Below are 22,090 nucleotides of genomic sequence, written 5' to 3' on the forward strand. Positions count from 1 at the left end.
AAGGGAAACCAATAAAGCTCCCATTGTGGGAAACCAGGGCTCAGTCCTAGGGGGGATGTGTGAGGGACTGCGTAGCGTGTGCCTTAGAACGGTCCTTTCAAAGGACGAGAGTCAGCATGCTGACTGGACTCCCACCTTGCACTGGTTGAGGGTTGCCCTTGCAGCACAAAATCCTTGCATCCCTGGGTTGCACCTGCCTGTTCAGACTAAATAAGATCCATGGGGCTTTGGAGAAAGAATTAGGGCAAAAAAGCAGAAGAAAGGGCTGAGTGCTGATGCTGGAGGTGAGACCCTGTAACTATGCATGGAACTGCCCAGCTCAGCTACAGCTGAAATCAGAGGTGGGATGGCAGGTGACACGGACCGGCTACAGCTGCTAATGGTCTATCGTTAGTGTCTGTGGCGCTGTTAGCACAGACCTACATCTGCCCCTGGGCTGTCAGCAGTCTGTAGGCCTGTTTCACTCATGTCTGGCTCTCCAGAGCTCAGCACAGTGTCTTGCACGTGGCTGTTTGCTGAAATTTAAATCAAGTATTTACTGACTCAATTACCTCATGAATTGATAAACAAATGAATGAATGAACAGCTAAACCTGATTCATCTTCTAGGATCTGGTCTCTTCTGTCCTGCTTGGCTTTGACTCCGTGTACCCACTCTGGTATTTATAAGGTCTCAGTGAAGGGAGCTCATGGGAGTCCCCATGCCCCTTTCCGAGTGGGCTTTGCTTTCACAACACCAAGCGGCTTCTCCTCCAAGTTGAGGGCACTGCTTTTAGCCCTTGTTTTGCTGGCCCTTCAGCAGCTGGCACCCCCCTAGCCCTTGATTTGGTGTTTCTGAAAGGTGCTCAAATCTGAGGATCTATTTTTAAGGTAAAATCATCTTGAGGATTTTTGGACATCCCTGGGGCATTTGCACATTCCCTGACACGTCACGTACGCCAGCACTTTGCACACAATGAGTCTTACATGGTGTTAGAGAACACTCAGCGAACAGGCAGCCACCTCCGTCTCAACAGCTTGGCCACCCCAAGGGACAAAATGAACAACTAACAATGGCACTTTACACATTTTAGCTTATTTGACCTCAAAAACAACCTGTGATGTGGTATCCCATTTTACTAACAAGCAGCTGGAGGTTCAGAAAAATTAGGTAATTGACCCTAAGCCACCAAATAAGTCAATTGCATAGGTTGGATCTGATACCAGGAGCCCCTGCTTTTCCAGTTTATCCAACTCGGAAGTCAGCTGTGGCAGGAAGAGCATGAGAGACCGCAGCTCTGAGCCTGTGGGACCCAGTCCCTGCCCCCCAGGGGGTCCTAGGCTGGCAGAGACTGAAAACACAAGTCCCTGACAGAGGAGGGAACAGGGCAGAGTGAGAGCCCGAGGAGCTGCTGATGTATCTGCTGCAGGATGGGAGACGGTCCCAGATACGGCAGATTCGACCTGGATGCTGGGGAAGTGGAGAATGCCATGCTTGGCAGAGGGAACAGCACAGGCAAGGGCTTGACTGCTTAGAGAAGAACAAGAAGTTGGGCATCTTCCTGCCAGATATCCCCCACACCCTTCAGGACAAAGTCCAGACCCAGAGCGAGGAGCATCTTTACCCGGTTCCTGCCTACCTTCTTGCCTCCCTCCTCATCTCGGAACCTGCTGTGGTTCCCTGAACACACCTGGGCAACCGCAGCTCCTGCAGATGCTGCTTCCTCCAGGGCCACACTCTTCCCCTCTTCACTCAGCAAAAGCCCCCTCACCTAGCAGGTCTCAGGCAAGACTGTCTCCAGGAAGCCCTGCTTGTACCTGGGCCCCCCAGGCTAATGATGGATGCCCCTGCGCTGAACTCACATAGAAACCTCTGACTGAGGACACAGGCTCTTCCACGTTTGTTCTCTTCCTGTGTGTCTTACCTATAGACCTGCACCATCCAAAATGGTAGCCACTAGCATATGTGGCTCTTTATATTTAAATTAATTATAATAAGGTTTAAAAAAATCATTCTTCAGTCTAACTAGTCCTATTTCAAGTGCTTAATGGCCACACATGGTTAGTGGTGACTCTCTCAGACACTTCCATCACTGCAGGCAGTTCTGCTGGACTGCGCTCTAACAGACAAGGAGGCAGGTAAGGGCAGGGCCTGTGAAGTGCATCTCTGCTGTCCCAGGAGCCTGCATCTCCAGCAGATTTGCTGAATTCCTTACTTACCTAAGCTAATTTTTTTCAAGGGTCTACTACAGCCCGGTCTCGTCCCAGGGAAAGGGGACCCGTAAGTGGCAAGCGCCCAGATTTCCTGGAGCTCAGAGTCAAATGGGGAGGCATGCAAGAAACATGCCCAAAGAAAACATACAAACAAATGTACAACGTAATTAAAAGCTCGGGAAAGAATGATGAAGGAAGCACACGGGGCATGGTTGAGTAAAACCTGCTAAGAGGGCAGAGTAGAAGGAAATGAAACCAGAAAGTTAGGGTCAAATGCAGACGGGCTCTGAAGTCCACGCAAAGAAGCTTGAACTTACTGCGGCAGAAAGTCAGTGACCCATTTAAGAATTTTAAGCAGGAAAGTTAACTTGATCCGGTGTGTGCTTCCAAAAGACCACTCCAGCAGCTTGGTGCGGGACGGACTGAAGAAGGAGGAACTTCTGATGGGCAGACCAGAAAGCCGCCCTGGCAGGTCAGAGAGCAGGGTGGAGAGTGGCACAGGGCGAGGAAAGAGCTCATCCCGAAGCTGAGCGGACGATCCCAGGGACGGATGGGCTGGGAAGGAGAGGGGAGGGGAGGACATCTCCAAGGAAGCCACCTGGGGACCCAGAGGAGGGCCTGCTACAGGATCTGGGGCTCTGCCCCCAGCCTCCCTTCAGGGACTGCATCCTGGGTGATTAATTCACGGCCAAGGTACTTTCTTATGAAGGTTACTACAGATACATCAGCCTGACAGGTGGGGCGTGGGGGGAAGAAGGCTTGGCGTGTTCGAGTTGGAGCTGAATATTAGATTCTAGTCACCATTTGATTGATCTTTTAAGCAATTCTGGGATTCTGTCACTTAAAAACCAATAAATCTTTGAAGGCCTAGGGAAAGCAACGCAAAAGCAGTAAATCTCTATTGTGGAGCATTAGAAAAGTAGGCCGAGCTGCCAAGGTGGTTTGGCTGGAGGGATGGAGGGATGAGGGCGCGGGAGTCCTGCGCCCCAATCCTCCTTCCTATCCTCCTCCCTCCCTGCACTCTCCGGTCCACCAGGCAGAGCCAGAGCCATGGGGCTTCAAAGGGGCAGCAAGTAGCCAAGCAGGGGCTGGAGGGGGCTCAACCAGGGCCAAAGCATAATGGGCAGAAGGAGGAAGAACGGCCAATCTGGGCGTGGTCTTGGGGCTGAGGCTTAGGTGTGAGTCTGTTTAAGAACCAGAAGACTCTCCACTCAGAGACAGAGAGACATGCTGGGGTTGATAAATTATAGGCCGGGCCCACACAACCCAGAAGTGTCTGGTCTACCCCTCACTCCCTAGCTGATGGAGGTTCACACCATGGCACCCCCACCAAAAGGTCACCCAGACATCACTTGACATCCCAGGCACGGAGAAGTCGGAACTTCCTGGGGAAGCCACGAACTCAGAGGCAGAAAGCTAGGTCCATGCACTGGCTCTGTGTGTAATGAGCTCTGTGACCTCGGGCCAATCACGTAACATCTTAGGCTTCAGCTTCTCCTCTTGGAAATGGAGATGGTATTTCCCGCCTAGCTTACTCACTGGGTATGATGCTACAATGAAATGCAAGAAACTATCAACTATAAAACACGATTCCTGGCACCCTTGACCGGGTGCACCCGGTGAGTTCTCTGAGTCCTGCAGTCATAGGGTGACTCCGTTGTTTTCTCAAGGCTCCCGCTCCCCCGACCTGCAGGATTCCAAGTCGGTCCTCTTGCCTGGGCTGTGCTCATCTCTCCAGCCTGTCTACTCCTTCTCTCCGTCAGTACAGTCACTGATCCTACTGGCTTCATATTATCTTGTTTTGCCAGTTTCATTATTCTGTTTCTTAATTGCTTAATGCCTTACCTCCCTGCCTTATTCACATGCACACTTACTGGCTGATAAGCCTCAAGAAAACAGGCGTGCATGCCTATCTTGTTTCCTGCTATATCCTCACTGCTTCACTCGGCCCCTGGGACATAGCAAGTGCTCATTAAAAATGACTTAATGGTCAACTGCCTCCCATAGGGGCCGTCTAGTGCCCAGAGTTCAAGGTGGAAAAGGGTTAAGGTAACTGAAATCTACTGTGATCCTACCCTGTTGTCATCACACTTGTCCTGAAAGTCTTGCTGGGCGGCACTGATTAGTCTCTTCCCTTCTTGGCAAATGTCCAAGCAACAGTCTGAAAATAATTCCAGAAACTGACTATATACACACTCTCTGTGATCCAGAGCTTTGAGAAGAAAAGCAGCCAGGCTTTTCCAGACACCAGGCACTGCCCCTTCAAGCGGTGACACTTTCAATTTTTTTTTTCTGATGGAAATGTCAGCAAAATACATCATGTATGACTTTCTCCCAGGGAGGTGGTGTGGCTAGAGTGAAGCGAGTGTTGGCTTAGGGTCAGCTGAACTGGGTTTAAATTCTGCCTGCACCATCTGCTCGTGTCATGGCTTGGGTCAATTCATTTAGCTTCTGTGCATCTCAGTTTCCATATCTGCACAATGGGGAGAGTCTTATTTGCAACATTGTGAGGATGCAGATAGTTTTGTAGAGCGACAGGCACACAGCAGGTGCAGGCTCATTAAATGCAAGCTAGCAGGCTCTTATCACTTGAAGACATGCAATCTAATGATACATTTTTTGGGTGAACCAAGAAAAACAAATGAATGCCCGTGGCTGTGAGGAGCTGAAGCATGTGGACCACCTCATTTCTTGAGTACTGGTGTCAGTTTTGTAGAGCTGTACTGTTTTTCACGCCCTGCCAGCTGTCATTTCTTACTGTTACTGGGACATTTCCATTCCTGTCTCCTAATTTACTGCGGTCTTAGGATGCATGAGCTTCTTAAACAAGTGTGCAAACATTGGTTTGGGCTGCTCAGAAGACTGCTTGGTCTCTGGTCTCTGGAGTCAGACAGTCCTGGGTATGAGTCCTGGCTTCATCACTTACTTATTTTGTGCCCTTGAACTTAATTTTTTTTTATTGAAGTACAGTCAGTTACAATGTATCTATCTGTGGTGTACAGCACAATATTCCAGTCATGCATATACATACATTTATTCATTTTCGTATTTGTGACCTTGAACTTTAGTTTCCCCATTTCAAACAGGGATCTTGGATGATAGTAGCTGCCCAATTAAACATGGTGATGATGCCTCGCATTTGGGTTCAGCTGACTTTGATGAGTTTTCAGGGGATCACAGACCTGATTCATCCTGAGGAGGGGTCCCTGATCCTCTGTGTGAAAATTAACTTTATTCCTGGCACTGGATAGGACCCAGATTACTTATTTCTCAGTACAATTCAGGAAAAAAAAAAAAAAGGTTTTCTGAAGCTTTGTGCTGAAAAGAAGTTAGGGGCTCTTAAAGAAAAAGCAAAGCCCTTCTTTCCCCACCGTGAAATCAGAGTCTTGAATGGCTTTGGAAATTTGAACAGGAAGGATTGGGCAACCCTGTGACCCTGGCATGGAGCAGATTTTCAAAATCTGTTTTTAACAGAGCTGCCCAGGTTCCACAGAGAAGAAGCAGAGCTGATGAAGGCACTAACTCCCTGATGGCCAGCCTTGCTCTGCCTCATGTCTACACCTTCCTCCCCTTTGGGGAAATAGCTCCTGTATATGCATTCCAGAAGGGAACCTGAGGTTCAGAGCGATTTAGTATCTTGCCCAAGGTCACACGGCAGCTTCAGAGTAGGATCTGAACCACGTTCACTGCCACTGAACTCACATCCTTTCCACTGTGTCACACAGTGGCCAGGAGACTGGGAGGAACCAGACTGAAGCCACATTCACCAGGAAGCCACACAGCAGGATGCCGCTGATCGGGTCCCTTTTCTGACAGCCCTTCAGGCCTGAGAGGTGACACCTGGATCTACGACCTAAAGGTCGTGGGTTTTAGGGCAGATCTGGCCTAGGATCCTGGGTCAGCTGCTAATTTGGGCAGTGTTCACTAGGCTTCTCTTTTGTGGGCCAGATTTTGCCACCTGGGAAGCTTCCTAAAACACTGACACACGCCGGGTGCTGCTGTTTGAAGGAGGTAAGAGCTGTGAAGGGGAGGAAGACATCGGTGGCCAAGACAGAACATGTGTTCAGGCACCTGGAAGACCTGCATTCAGACTCAGCTTTCCTCCTGTCTGTGTGCCCTCGAGCCCATCTAAGCCTCAGTCTGTTCATCTGAAAGTGAGGATAATAATGTCTCAGTGCGCAGAGAGAAGTAAATGACAATGTTGCGTAAGAGTAACAGGAAGAAACACAGTAACTCAATGACTCTATTTGACGTAAGAGCCACCATCACCACAGGTAGGACAGTCCTGGAACAACCTACGTGTAGAATATACGGCAAAAGTTCTTGGTTCAGGTGCCCACACACACTACACACACCTGTCTGAAGGCCTGAAGACCCACCTGACTTAGGATAGAACATCGTTCAAAATCTACAGAATAAATGGGAAAAGCCAAATTGCTGGCAGGTGATTCCATCTGCTCCACTGCCTGTAATTTCTGGGTAGAGTCAGACCCCACATTGGAAAATAGGTGATGAGACCATCTTGATAGCCTTCTTCCTGGTTGGTCTCCCAGTTTCTAGGATCATAAAAGAGACACTGCATGTGGCTATTCAGGGGCTCCCCGAGGCCCCTCAGGCAAGGCTGAGCCTCTCAAACGTGGCTCCTGCCTTGACCTTTATGCAAAAGCAAATGTAAGCACTCCTGGTTGCTCCTCAAGACAGCCAGCTGCCTCTTTCCTCCATGCCTTTGCCCGTGCCAGGCCCTCTTACCACTCTGGTGAAATCTCGTATATGTTATAACATACAAGAGATACAGCTCAATGTCACCTCCTCTGTGAATTCTCTCCTTGGAGCTCTCATACTGGCCTACGCACATCTCCATAAGCATGCACCGTATTGGGATTATGTTTTCAATTCTCTGTCCTCCTAACTAGAACTGGACTTCTTTAGAGTGTGAGTTATTCCCAGCTAGTTCACTAGTGTGTTCCAGACGCTTAAACGGAGCCTGACTCCGTGCTCAATAAATGTTTGTTGAGTGAATGAATAAATTAATCATTTTCATCCCCTGTGCCCTGCTCCATTCCTGACAGGGAAGATACTCCATGCGTGTTTGTTGAACTGAACTGAGCCAGTTTGAAAACTGTTCCACCCACCACTCTGCTTGGTTTCCAGGGCCTATAGTTGCTTGAGCTCTGAGCAAAAGCCAGCTGTCAACATAGGAGCTACTGACCTCGTGCAAAGTGTAGCCTGTTTAAAAGAGATGCCTGCCTTCCTGATCACCAAGAGCCTGTGGACTTGCACGGGGTTAGGTGAGCCACTGAGAAGCTTTCCCTGCCTGGGCCATAAATACACTCCTGGACTCCCGCAGTCTCTTATTAAAATCAGCAGTATGACTAACTTCAAGTCTCCTGTGGGACACCAAGGCCATAAACTGGACCATAAACTGAGGTCGTAACCCCTTCATAATCTCTAGCAGGTTGTTTTCAGAACTCAGTGAATCTGTCCACCTGTCTGTTAATGGCAGTCAGTCATGGAGAGGTGATCTTGCCAGGATACTGGGTTTCTGTCCCCCAACCCCACTAAGTAAGTTTATTATAGGTGTGTTTCAGAAAGGTCTCTCTCAGCCCTCTTCAGGTCCCCATCAACATGTTCCCTCTCAACCAGTCCCGGGGTCCCATGGTAGGGAGGGAGGGCTCTTGGCTCAGTGGCCCCTCTGAACTGGTCTTGGGGCTGCTGATCCTTTTCCTCCAGGAAGTCTTGCCCACAGGCCTTGCCAGTGACGTGACTCAGTGGGAGACACGCATGTGCACAGAAGGAAAACAGCAAAGTCCGGGTTGAGACCCTCCTCACCTGACGGGGGCTCCCCGAGACTGGGCGGGTTTCAGCATCACCGTGATGGTCGTGTCTGTCTCATTCAGCGGGGTGTCTGTGTCATATTCAGGCATTGAAGGCGCTGGACAGAGAACAGAGAGAGGAGGGAGCTTAGCACAGGTCCCAGACCCTGCTCATCCCCTCCCCTAGATGCTACCCGTAAAGACACCTAGATGATTGAGAAAGGGGTGGATGAGAGTCACATGCCATCCCAGACTTTCTGCAGAAGAGGACCTGAGACTTCCAACCTGCCCGTAGGTTCCAGCCTGCCTTCAAGGTACAGAAGAGTCTGGGCAAGGGTGGCAATGATGTAGCCAGTAACGCTCATGAGTCGAAAAGTTCCATACCAAATACACAGATACGTGCAGGAAATACAAGTCCTTAAAGAGGCGAATGCAGAGTCAACCTTAAACACATTTAAAATGCAAATTACAACAGTGATGAACTAGTTCCTCGTATCTTTTTTTTTTTTTCCAAGAAACCCTCCCTTCTGATAGGAGTGCGACTAAATCCGATCCCTTAGTAAGGTGATTTAGCCGTTTGTATTAAGAACTGTTAAACCCACATTCTTTTTATTCAGTATTTCAATTTCTGGAATTTAATCCTAAAGTCATAATCCAAGTCAACAAATTAAACTTTATTCTGTAACATGTTTATTGAAGCGTTATTTTATAAAAACACAGAAGCACCAAATATATCCAACCACTGGGGAATGTTTAATTAAATTATGTCCATCCACTTGACAGAGCATTATAATGAAAGCAACGTGGCAAAACATGGAAGATGCTTATGGTTTAAGGATACAGGGAAACAGTAAGCTGCAAAAAACACCATGGGTCTGTATCTATGCAAAACATGTATGGATGCAGACCAGAATGGCAAGGGTATTTCAAAAAAATGTACATTGTGAAATTCTGCTTTGATGCTGTCGGTGGGGGGGGAGGGGGCCCTACTGCTGATGGCAGGTGACATCTTGGACCACAATGGCCCTGTAACAGCCATTCACTCATTTGTTCCTTCATTCGTCAGACATTTCATGAGAACCTGCGCTGTGTCCTGCACTGCCAAAAGGAATACTCCTGAAAATAAATCACATTTTTACAAACTGATTTGTATGGGGAAATGTACTATTTAATGCCACTGTGTGGTAGGTAAATTATTTGGTGAATCACTCGGCATTCCCTCTGGCCTAGTCTAATTGACATATTTTTTTTATACTTTAGGAAGTTCATGGATGAGGTTTTCTTCATGAGACAACAGGGACCCACTAGGGACCTCAGCATCTTCCTTGCTCCAAAACCACATGGTGACAGTTGACTCTGCCCTCTTTCACTCCCACAAACATCAGGAATGAAAAAACCCACCAACACCACCAACTTTCTCCCTTTCCCCTTTCTGAGACAGATACCTGAAATTTTGGTGGCGATTCTGGTGGTGACAGGGGGCCCAAAGCCCTTGGCTGTGCTAGCCTTGATGGTGAAGGAGTAGGTGGTCCCGGGGTACAGACCCACGAAGAGGTGGTGGGTTTCATTCCGCAGCTTGAACACTTTCCCCCTCTGGCTGGAGAGGTCGGCACTCGGGTCCAGTGAGCCAACGGCCTTGTAGTTGATCTACAAGAAGTCAGCAAACAAACACATCAGTGCCTCACCCAGGAAGCAGGTGGGGAGCTCATCTGGAGGAAGATCAGGGAAGGAAAGGAGAAGGCACGTGAGCTCGGTCAGCAAACTCGGCTGTTACCGCCCCCCTTACAGATGGTCCCAGCCTCCGAACTCTCCACAGTTGATGCTCAGGAGCACTGCAGCCCAACAAAAATATAATTTAAGCCACACACACAATTTTCAATTTCCTAGTAGTCACATTAAAAGGACAAAAAAGTAAGAACATAAAGTAAAATTAATTTTAATAATCTTTTGTTGAGCCCATATATGCAAAATATTATCATTTCAACCTGCAATCAACATGAAAAATGTAATGAGATATTTTATACTCTATTATTCATATTAGGTCTTAGAAATCGAGTATGTATTTTACCCTAATGGTGCATCACCATTCGGACTAGCCGCATTTCAATAGCACATTGACCCTGTGTGGCTAGTGGCCACTGCACTGGACCGTGAGGCTGCAGGGCAGTGTCCAAGTATAGCATCCTGATAAGAACTATCTCGAAGGCTGGTTACAAATGCAGCCCACGTGTCCCCCACTCCACACGGTGCTGGTCCAGTGCTTTCTCGTACGTTATCTTGCCTTCCCCCAGACCTTGGGGACATCAGAATATTTATTCTCCTACCCACCTCAAAAAACACCAAAAAGAATATTTATTCTCATTTTAATAATGGAGAAACTGGGGCTCAACAATTTGCATTAAATCAGTGCTTTTCAAAATATGTATGGTGAGAACCAGTTTTCCATTTCTCAATTCCCTGCAGACTCACAATGTTCGAAAGACCACATTGCCCTTGACCCCTCATGGGAGTCTGGCAATAACCAAACTGTCCTGCATGACGTGCAAGGAGGTACATCCACTGATCACGCATGTGGGTGTCACAGCAATGCCAAGGCACTAAAAGGTTTCTTGGGTGCTCACTCTCAACGCCTGCACTCGCCCTGCTGTGAAAGTAACAAGAGAGCTGGCATCCTGGCACTGGTCCCCATGGACCACACTCTGAGTACCTATTTCTAAGCTATACAGTTGTTAAAGAGGCAAACTCAGGATTTTTTGTTTACTTGTTTTATCTAGTTTGTTCTATTAAAAGTGTTTTATTAGAGTATAATGTACATACCGAAAACTATGCTGCTGGATGAATTTTTACTAAGGACATGGCCATATAACCAGCACCCGATCAAGAGACACAACATTACCAGACCCAAGATTTTCCCCTCATGCCCCCGTCCAATCCTTTCCCGCCTCCCCCTGCAAGGATACCCTCTATCCTGACTTCTAACAGACAGACAGGCTTTGCCTGGTTTGAACTTTGCATAAGTGGAGTCATCCAGGGGGCACGCTTTACTGCTGGCTTCTCTCACTCAACGTTATGTTTGTGAGATTCACGCATCTACCACGTGCAGCTGCAGACCACGCGTTCTCACGGTTATTCGCTTTTCTATCACTGATGTGAGACTAAACCCAGATGTGCTGGGCTCTGAAACCTGAGTTCTTTACTCCAAACCACCCTGCATGGCCTGAAGACACAGCTCATTAACTGAGCAAAACATTCATGCATTCACTCCTTTCTTTGCTCCTTCGCCAACATGTCCCACATACTCCTGTGTTCTCAGACCTGCACGGAGCGTAACCAGGTCCAAGCAAAAGAACACAAGTGAGGCCCTGTCCTCAACGGTCTTTTGCTCTAGAACGAGGTAAGTCAATTACCCCGGCACCTTGCATCACTTTATCTTCTGTCAAACATGCCCCATGATTGACAGGAAGGCCAAACCCAGGCAGAAAAGGGAACACACCAACTTTACTTCAAAAATTAGCAGTTTGCTGTTTCCAGCTAGGGCACCAAACATTCTGGAGGAAGAAGTAACTTGTCTCTCCTGTAGGAAGCAGGAGCAATACAGCAATTGATGCCACACGTCAAGGAAAGAGGCCCAACTTTGCCTGGAACAGAGCGAGCCCAGGAGGAGAATGTGCAGAAGTGAAGAATCTGGGCACTTTGCAAGCAGAGTTGGCGGGGGCCCCCATCCCGCAGGTCCCTGGTGGGCCTGGGCACAGCGGTCCCTCTGGTCACCCTGCCTACTCCAGCCCTGCTCAGAGGTGAGCACTGCAAACAGCTGCCTCTCTTTGAGGGCTTTTTCCAAGGGTGCTCACAGGAAGCGCTGGTAATTCTCACCCCCAGAGACTGGACTGATGGCAGTTGAAATATCCATTCCCCAGGCTCCTCTCTCAGGATAGCCCTGCAGCATCCCAGGGGATTTCTCTGAGGGACGCCACTCCACTCACCTCTAGAGTCAGCTGGCTGGAAAACACACCCATCGCTGGCTACCTTCCTTTCTCGTCTCCACTCCCTAGTGTTTCCCACACTTCTTAGTGAGCTGCTTGTATTCGAATCCTTGTCTCAGACTTTGCATCTGAGAAAGGCCAAAATAAGACCATGTGCTCAGGGAGGTATCTCAGGGGAGAAATGAACTAATACCTGAGAATGATACGGGGTCCGAGCAGAGGAAGCAGTCCAGGTTCTAGGCAGAGGGAACTAACCGGGAGAAGACCTGGGATGGGAAAAGGCTTGGGAGAACTGAGCCTATTGACTGGAGAGTGGTGAGCAAACAGGACAGCTGTGCAGCTGGATTCCAGGTTTTCCCAGCGGCAGAAGAAGGGAGATGTTCGGAGAGCTCTGTCTATGGCTGCTAAGCCCAGGCCACCAGTGAAATGCATCCTTTTGAAATTCTGCCCCTGTCCTCTGCCTTGGCTGGTGGCAACTGCATTGATATACAGACACTGGGTGGTAAAACTCATGCCTTATTTACTAGCCAATTCCTTTTCTGCGCTCCAAATTCAATCCAAAAGCAACTCAATTTCCACCAAGCTGTCAGTATAATATACCGCGTTCCCCTGCTCTCCTAACCTTTCCTGGTATTACAGGGTCCTCACTTACTTGTAATGAAACACTATGAATAAATCAATGTATGTTAATATAGCGCGTCTTCAATTTTTTATGAAGGGCTTCGCCAAATCTAATTCCCACTGCTTTGTCAGAAACAGTCTTTGAAAAATTTAACTTGCAAGTTTTATGAAGTTAGTGGGGGATCAGGCTGGGGAAAGAAAGAAGGAAGGTGAGAAAAACTGAATGGGATGGAGCTGGGACTATAACATACATACCGCAACGTGATTCGCCATCTGGAAGTGGAGACAGAGGAAGCCGTGTTAGAAGAGCAAGTGTAAAATAGGAAGGTAGTGGGGGAAAGAGCACTGAGCTGACAGCAGCCCTGGGCTCCAGGGATGGGGCTCTGGCTGCAACAAAGCCCCCGTGGCCACCCTAGTCTCTTCTGGTCGCTCTCAGTGGGATCCCCAGCCAGAAGCCAGAGTGAGCACCTCCTGACGAGAATGCAGTCACATCACCCCTTAGAATCAAAAGAGCAATGGTTTTCCGTAGTTTTCAGGATTAAGACCACATTCTTACCCAGTGGTCTCCTGCAGCTCACAGCATGAGCTGGCCTCTCCTGCTTTTCCGCCTTGCATTCCAGGCTTTCCTTCGGTGCCCAGAACAAGCCCTGGTCCCTTTTGCCACAGGGCTGTTGCACCAGCTATTCTGTCAGTTTAGACACTTTTTTCCTTCCCCATTCTCCCCTTCACCTGGTTAGTGACTCCTCCCCCTTAGATCTCATGTAAAATCACACACTTCACGAGCACCTCCCCTGACTCCCAGGTCCTCCTGTTTCATGTTCCGAGAGTCACACGGCTCTCCTTTGAATCGTTAATTTTACATTTCATCATGCACTTACTCCATTGATGAGTCCACTTTTCCATCAGCTCAGAAGCGGATAAAGTCAAGTCTGAAAGCCAAATCTGGCCCAGCATCTGTTTTTGTAAATAAAACTTTATTGCAACACAGCCAAACCATCCTTTCTGTATTGTCTGCAGCTGTGACTCACTCCAATGGCAGAACTCAGCAGTGTGACAGCAACCCTGTGGCCCACACAGTCGAAGATACTTACTCTCTGGCCCTGTATAGAAGAGTCCACTGAGCCCTGGACTAGACTTTAAGCTCCAACAGGCAAGATCTTATCTGTTTTTCATTCCACATTTCTTCCCCTTGCATGAATAAATGAACGATCCAACCAGATGTGTGGGGCCTGAGCAATCTGCTTAAACTCCTGGAGCCTTAGGTTCTTCAAGGGTGAAATAATCCTCCTAATTCCAGTTGCTATTTTGACTTATGTTGCAGAATGACTCACAGCTTCTTTACTCCTGGAAGGCAGCCCCTTTGCTCAGGAGTAAGGATCCAGGGAGTCCATGAGTGACTTTAGCCTTTGCATCAAGGCTCCAGCTGCCATGGACCAGAGGACAACTTGGGAAGGACAGGCAGCCCTTCTACTGTGGGCTGACGAAAAGCAGGCAAGCGAGGCAGGGAGAAGAGAGGAAAATGATTTCCCTCAAAGAGCTCATTAAGAAGGACCTACTTGTTTCTTGAGGGTGCTTAGCTTGACCCAGGTTGAGCTCCAGGCACAGGCCAGGTATGGGGTTGGACCACAGAGGTCCCGTTTTCTGATAGAGCAGCTAACAAGCTTCTGGTCCCAAGAATGAGATAGTGGATGGTGGTTAAGGGAAGATACGAGATACAGTAGAGCTGAGGGACGTGGCCAGGACTCAGCAGCGGGTGGTCAGAAGATGCAGTTGTGACAGAAACACCACTTGGATTACTCACCATGTGCCAGGCACCATGGAAGGGGCCTCCCATAAAAATCATCTCATTTCATCCTCAAAAAATTGGTGTGGGTTCTTTATGGTTATTCCTTTTCTTCAGGAGAGGTGACACAGTCAAAGTGTGAGCCAGGGCAAGGACAGCTCTGCATGCAATCAGGCAGTTTGCTGGAAGGACAGATGGGAACCCACCACTTGTGAGGTGTTCTCTGCTGCCTTGGCTTCACCATGGTGGGTCCCAAGATGCAGCAAGACCTTGGATAAGTCTGTGAAAACACAGGGGTGCCCTGGAAGGACCAGAGGGCTGTTCAAAGAGCTCATGCCCAAACCGATGACCCCATATTAAAGAAACCCAAATAGCACCCGTTGTCAGTGTTGATAGTGTAAACTGGGTCAAGCTGCCCACCTACAGCTTGAAGCTCCAGAAGCATCCTCTATAGCTGAGTGCCCTCCCCTCTTGCTACTATACATGTGGTGTCTTGATCCTAAGCTGTTTGTGGAAGGGGGAGTTTAGCACCCTAAGTTATCCATCCTATCTGCTCCTGACTTTCTCCAAATGATTTCCAGTCCACACTCTGGAGGTCTCAAGATAGTAGTTTTAATAAGGCTACAGGTAAAACAAGACTAACACGGTCAGTTCAATGAACAAAGTGTTAAATGCTTTTTTTTTTTAAACTCAAAACAGTTGGTTAAAATATTTTGTCCCTTTGTTTGACCTACTAAGAAAGTGTTTATAGCATGGTCTTTGCCATCTTTGTGACTTGCAAGGCAAACATACAAAAGGAGGCCAGTTCAAGGTGATCTCCTCTTGTTAGACGTGTACCGTTGACTCTTTGGTTTGCTGACAACTTAGAGATAAAATATGAACACATTCCTTCTGAAGAACCGTGTGAGTGTGCAGATGGCCGCAATGTACACGCCAGTAACTTCTTGGCCCTGGGGCCCTTGTTTTTCCTAGAGAGCTGAGGACTAGAATAACAGCAGGAAAATGATTAAGACCAACATGTGTGCTGCTGTTCCCAGGTCTCTAACACTGTTGAGCCAGGAGGCAGTGCAGGGACTTGCCACTTTTGTGCACAGACAGCTACTGCTTTTGCTTCCATTGAAATTGAATCAATCTCTCCATCAACAGATGCTCACCCAGAACCCATTCTGTGCTGGACTCTGTTCTGAGCTCTTGAGAAACACCGGTGAAGAAGACCCTGGGGACCAACAGAGGCATTGATGGATATGCAGGAAACCAAGGCCTCTGGGAACACAGATCTCCCAGAGAGAGTGAAGATGGCCTCCCGGAGAAGCTGCAAGAGCCCTGGACTAGGCTAGTGGTCCTCAGCCCAGACTCCAGAGCATGTGCCCTGGGGGCCTTTTAGAAAGTACCAGTGCCTGCACCCACCCCAGACTCACTGAATCGAATGCTTTGGCTGCAAAGGCCTGGGCATCAGTACGTTTTTAAAGTTCACCGGGAGATTCATTTGGGCGGCCAGGGCTGAGAATGCTGGAGCTGAGCCCTACAGCATGAAGGGGAGTAAGCAGAAGAACTGTGAAATGTGGCACATGCCAAGGGAAGGTGTCCGAGAACGGCATGCTGGAAGGAACTGGAAACTTACCATTGCAATATCACAGTGATAACTGCTGAAGGCAGGACTCACTGATGGAGCTAAAGTTGGTTAGTGAAACTAAGGACACGGGATGCTTGCATAGCCTTATCTCTCACCAAATTTAATAAGACCACAAGTTCTTTAATACCCCTCCTCCCAGAAGGTGGAGCCAAATTTCCCTCTCCTTGAGTCTGGGCTGGAACCAGTGACTCACTATGAAAAGGGGGAAGAGTAGCTTTAAAGGGGAGAGATCTGGCAGATGCCAGCTTAACCAAGTGATCAAGTTAAACATGGCCAATGATAAGTCATACTGAGATCAAGGGCCCCCGGTATGTGATGAGAAGGGTACATACCCTCCTTGGTCTTCTTCCCCAGAACCTCAGTCCATTAATGAAGAATATCAGACCAACCCAGCTGAGCACTGGTCAGCACTCAAAAAACTGTCCAGGTCAGAAAGACAAAGAAAGACCAAGAAACTGTCACAGATCAGAGGAGAATATGGAGACCCGACCTTTAAATGCTATGTGGGAACCTAGAAGAGAGAAGCGGACACCTGGGGAAACACGTGGGGAATCTGGAAAAAAAAAAAAAGTCTAGCGTTCAGTCATTATTAATGCACAGATGTGAATTCTCAGTTTTGATAAACATGCCATTGGCTGGTGAGATGTTAACATTCGGGGAAGCTATGTGAAGGGTACAGAACTCTCTGTATTATTTTTGCAACTATTTCTGTAAATTTAGAATTATCTCAAAATAAAAAGCTTAAGAAACCACCACAAAATGTGGCATGCTGGGTGCTGGCACCTGTGAGGTCTCTGTGATGGCAGAACAGCGTCTACAACAAAAATTTAGTGAGCTCTTGACTTGGCCTCGTGCTAGAACTGGAGAGCCTTCATCAACGTGCAGTCCATGGAGGGAGACAGGCCCAGCCACAGGGATGAGTTGTAAAGGCGCATCTAGACTGCTGCTTTGAAGGAAGGGAAAGGGGGTCCGGAAGTCTACTCCAAGAGCATGAAGGTATTAACCAGGTGAAGGAGGCGGGAGAGAAGTGGGAGGGAGTGACGGGAGACAGGAGAGCGAAGGAAGAGGGGATGCCCAGAGAGATGCTCTTGGCCAGGATGGCTACTGGCTTATGAGCGCTTTTGTGCAAACTGGAGAAAGGCATTTCTCTAGGCAGAGGCTGACCCCCTCAAACCCAGTCCCCTACACTTCAGTGAGCTGAAAGTGCCTTTATGAGAAAAAAGGAAAAAGCCTTTCGTTATGTCTGGTCTTGGTCCTCCTGACAGATACAGGAGGTATCTCAGCGCACAGCATCCACTACGCTTAGTGGATTTCATCCCCTTGGTGGTATAATGCACAATCCGCACAGCAGTATGTGGCAGCCCTGTGTTGGGGTCAGGTCATGGGAGCCATTATGTGAATATTCAGGTGCTTGGATTTTATCTTGCGGGCAGTATGGAGTCACTAAAGGGGAGGGGTTCCGCAATGCACCTATACTAAAGAGAAGTGTTACTGAAATTGTGGTCTGTCGACAGAACAGCACCAGCACCAGCTGGGAGCTTGTGTAAGAGGCGGATTCAGAGACCTCCTGCTGGAAGTGTCTGGGGCTGGGCCCAGGAATCTGCATCTTCACAAGTTCTCCAGGTAATTCTCATGCAAGTTGACTTTGGAGAGGCATATGCTCTGGCGAGGGGATGGAGGATGGAACTGGCTGGAGGAACAGGGCCTCTTTAGAGGGCTGGCTCTTCTCCAGGTGACAGGTGACCCAGAAGGCCTGGTTCAGACTGGAAGCTGAGGAGATGGAGAGAAGGGGGCAAATCTGAGAGCTGTTGAGATCTGGCTGGAGATGCAGGAGTAAGGCAGAGCCCACACATGGCACCAGGCCTGACGGGGAAGAGCCTTTTAAGGAAACTACTGGGGGAAGCTCTCTGAATGTCCCCCAGCCTGATCCTGCTGATGTGGCTGACATTCAGGAAGAAGAAGAGGCGGAGAGGGAAGACCACTGGATTTTAGCCTCGCAGAACCTTGCTGAGATCCAGATCTACCACTGACCAAGAGTTGAGTGACTAGGGTACATTTTGTAACCTCACCGGCCAAAGTGCTCTCCTAACAATCGGATGGGGCAGCACACCCCAGGGAAGGCCCTGCCAGGCTCTTCTGGTTCCCAGAGCTGAGCTCCCAGGTCAGAGGCCCAGGCTGTGGGCAGCTTGCAGTCCCAGTGTCTGCCTGGGCTGTGTGACCTCCCAGGTGCTGCCAGCACAGGGAATGCTGCCCACGATCTGCCAGGCATGACAGTCCTGTTGCTGCACTGCAGGGAGCTTGTTCCTGTCTTGTGTGGACTCCCTCAGTTGCCAGGGATCAAAGAGGCATTGCAGAAGAGAAGCAGCTTGTTTGCCCAACACAGCTTCTGCTGACTTCCAATCAATACCCTGCTCTCCAACTCCAGCTGGTTTCCTTGTGGCTCTGGGACCTCACACTAGGAGAAAGCAAGCTCAGACTCCAGCTGATCCAGGTCATTAGTATTCACCACCCAGCAACCAAAACCGCAAGGTTGGCCAGTAGGTGATAATGACAAGAATTAATGCGTATTGAGCGCATATCAAGTATGCCCCGCTCTCTTCCCCAAATCAACACCCTGCTCCTCAGCAACCAGACAGACTTCAGGTAAGCGTCTTTCTGTCAATACACGATCTCTCTGCTAGCATCTCAGTCCATCCAAGTCCAGTCCTCCCCACCGGGCTACTTCTCAGTCTCCTCTTCTCCCACCCTCTGCCCCACATGTTGAATCTGGAGATTCTCTGCTGAGGGGATGGACAATGGACAGGGATATTCTGGCAGCTTCACTCTTTCAAATTGCTCTGAATTTCAAAGATGCCATCAGATTCCCATAACAGGGCCACTATCAACTCTGACGGCTCTAAGCTTTTTCTTCCTAAACTGTCATAATGTAGCTTAATAATATGAGGCTTAAACCTCCTTTCAGCTTTTAATCTCATGCTGGGGTGTCCTGGGTGCTATGATTTTATTACTTTCACAGAAATCTTTTTGCTTAATGAGTCTGTCTAGTGATATTCCCAATTGCTTTTAGTCTGCCTTGCAATATTTCTTGGGTTTCTAAATGTAGGCGGCTTGCCTTCCAACTTCACACTCTGCTGATTTCTGTTCTGCTGAGTTTAACCTGGTTAGGTTGCTAAGTTGCATGACCAATTCTTCTCCAGTTGGCTTTGGCCATGGAGACGTGAGGGATGTTGAATAATCCCTTGACCCTGCTCCCTGGAACCTTGCAACCCCTCCAATAGTCCTTCTGGCAGAGACAGCCTGGGGGAAATCCTTCAATGAGGGCAAGGACTGGACTCTATTTATTCATTGCTATAACAGCCAACCCTCAGCTTGGCATAGAGTAGAAGTCAATGAGGTTTGCCGAATAAATGAGGATTAAGAATGAAAATGTAACAAACTCAGCATGTGGTACAGCTGGGTTTGAAATGAAGTCATTCTAATGCCAAAGTACAGCATTTTCCACCCTGAGCTGCCACCTTACTCTCAACCCTCGGTGCATGTCCACATGTGATCAGTTGCCAGGGAGATGACCGGCTGTGGGTGCCTGCAACCTTCAGGCCCCGGGGCTCTGCAGCGGGTCTGTCTGGGCCTGCCTCCCTACAGAGAGACTAGGCAAGCATCCCTGCCGCTGAGTTCATGCCTGTCTGGCACACAGTTGGTACTCAATTAATCATTAATGAGGCCCAAGTTGGTGAAGCTCTTGTCCCCTTAGGTCTGAGTTTCCAAACCTGTATAAGTAGAAAGCCCCTTCAGCGCTTTCCCATTTTTTATGCATTTAAAAAATGCCAACACAATCTTGGGCACTCCTTGATAAGAGGTGGAACTTATGTCTCCCTCTTGAGTCTAGGAGGACTCATGACCACTTTGACCAATAGAGTATGGAGGAAATGGTGCTGTGTGGCTTCTGAGACTGGGTCATAAAAGGCAATGCGGCTTCTGACCTGTCCACAGGGTCACTCAAGTCCACAGCATCTAAGCTGCTGTGTAAGAACTGCAACCCGCTGGGATGCCATCTGTGAAGAAGCACAGGGGACATGAAGAGGACATGTGTACCTGCTCTGGTCAAAAGTCCCAGCTGAACCCAGTCTCTGAGTCACACGGTCCAGGCACCAGAGTGCTAAGTGAGCGAGTCTCCAGGAGATTCCAGTTCTCAGCTGTCTAGTCACTCCTGCCATTCGAGTCTTCTCGGCTGAGCTCCGAGATGTTGTGGGGCTGAAACGAGCAATGCTTTCCCAAATTCCTGACCCATGGAAGCTGTGAGCATAAGATAAGATTGTGGTTTTATGGCACTAAATTTGGGGGTGGTCTGTTGAGCGGCAGAAGTAACTAGAACACCATTGTCCATTAGACTTCAGGGTTTCTTGAGAGCATGGATACCACTGTATTTACTTTCGTATCCCCGAATGGAAACAAAGCAGGTGCTCAATAAATGCCTGCTACCTTCTTAACCAAGTCATCAATGTTAACAACTCCAGGAAAGAGAAATATGGATGTCAGGTGCCTCCTGATAAGAGGCTCTGGGACAGCATTTCACTTGCTCTGTGGTTTTGAGAAAAAGGCATAACCTGAATTAAAGGATAATCTACACAGTGACTAACCAGTACTCTTCAAAGATGCCAAGGTCACAAAAGACAAATGAAGACTGAGAAGCCATTCCAGATTAGGGAAAACAAAGGCATGATAACAGTAACTGCAATCAATGTAGGATCCTGGATTGAATCTTAGATTAGGAAAAAGGCCGTCAGTGGGAAAACAAAGTAAAACTTAAATAAGGTCTGTGGATTGCAGTATTTATCATACTGTAGTTTATTCATCAATGTTAGTTTCCTGGTTTCAATCATTTCACTATTGTTATATATGATGGTAACATTAGGGGAAACTGGGTGATGGATATATGGGAAATGCACTTATTTTGCAACTTTTCTGTAACTCTAAAATTATTTTTAAATGAAATATTTTCCAAAAGAAAGAAAAATAAATGCATGCTACATTGCCTTGACTGGCTAGTCTGGAACCGTGAAACCACAGGTCAGAAGTCAAAATCTCAACCCTCTGCTTCCCACTTCCATTCAACTCTGCCAGGATCCATGGCAAGCACTGTCCCTGAATTACTCATTCAGTCACCACAATTTTATGGGGCTAGTACCACTATTATCCCTGTGTTACAGATGAGGAGAGTGAGCCTTAGGGAGAAAAAGCAACTCTGCAGGATTCTCACAGCTAGTAAGTGGCAGAGCCAGGCTTGGAACTCAGGCAATGGGGATATAGAACCAACCCGCTTAACCTCGGTGCTCTGCTGGCATCATGAAGAGTGGCCAGGCTGGCTTCCAGGGGCTGGGAGACCAGGAACTCTCTGGTGGGAAAACTGTTGGTTGGAAGATCAGCTGGAGTGAGAGGACACCCCCGGAGTCTCAAAGCACAGGAAGAGCTCCTGGTTAGAGAGTTGGGGACATGGAAGCCAAAGTTAAGGAGAGCTGGGGTGGAAGTAAATTTAGAGATCGGGGGAGATTAGGGGTGACTGAACTTTCCAAGTACCCCAGAGAGTTTCTCCTCCCAGCTTGGAACTTCCAGTCTCCTTGTCAGAAGGTGATGGTGGGAGCAGATTTGAGCAGCCTTTCTGAGGAGAAATCCATTGATCGTATAATCGCACGTTGCGAGTCAGCAGGGGGCTGAAGGCTGAAGTTTCACTCTATCATACTTTCCTTTCATTCAGCATTTTTCTCGTTAAATTAAAATAGAATTGATTTTCTTCCCCACCATCTCTAAATTAGGCATTAGGAAAGGAGAAAGAGGGTGGGCTATTGGAGATCTGAGTGTCAGTTCAATCCAGCGGGACAGCGTTTGTAAGATGTTTTATTAGCCCCAATTACTAAGGGAAGGTTTCGTGAAGGTCTTTTTTTGTTGTTGTTGTTCTATTTCCACCTTCCCAAAAGAGATGAAAGCTTTTGTTTTTCTCCCTTTTTGGTTCAAATGATCACATATTCTTACACTCTCTTCTGCTGGTCTCAGGTGAGAAGCTCTTTTTCTCA

The 22,090-nt window shown here is 48.2% G+C and overlaps 1 protein-coding gene across 10 annotated transcripts in view; it reads right to left on the minus strand.

The window, feature by feature from the left end:
* Positions 1 to 22,090, minus strand: part of PTPRT (protein tyrosine phosphatase receptor type T) — a 944,743-nt gene that overhangs the window by 236,026 nt on the left and 686,627 nt on the right. For all 10 annotated transcript variants that reach the window (XR_012500633.1, XR_012500634.1, XR_012500631.1 and 7 more), the window contains exons 10-11: positions 9,451 to 9,652; positions 8,022 to 8,124 (exon numbers count right to left, since the gene is read on the minus strand). Coding sequence is in view for 5 of the 10 variants with exons in the window: in XM_074347294.1 (XP_074203395.1) it covers positions 8,022 to 8,124; positions 9,451 to 9,652 (305 nt within the window). In the remaining 5 variants the exon portion in view is untranslated. The remainder of the gene's footprint in view (positions 1 to 8,021; positions 8,125 to 9,450; positions 9,653 to 22,090) is intronic.

Source organism: Camelus bactrianus, chromosome 19 (assembly GCF_048773025.1).
Source record: "Camelus bactrianus isolate YW-2024 breed Bactrian camel chromosome 19, ASM4877302v1, whole genome shotgun sequence".
NCBI classification, from domain to species: Eukaryota; Metazoa; Chordata; class Mammalia; order Artiodactyla; family Camelidae; genus Camelus; species Camelus bactrianus.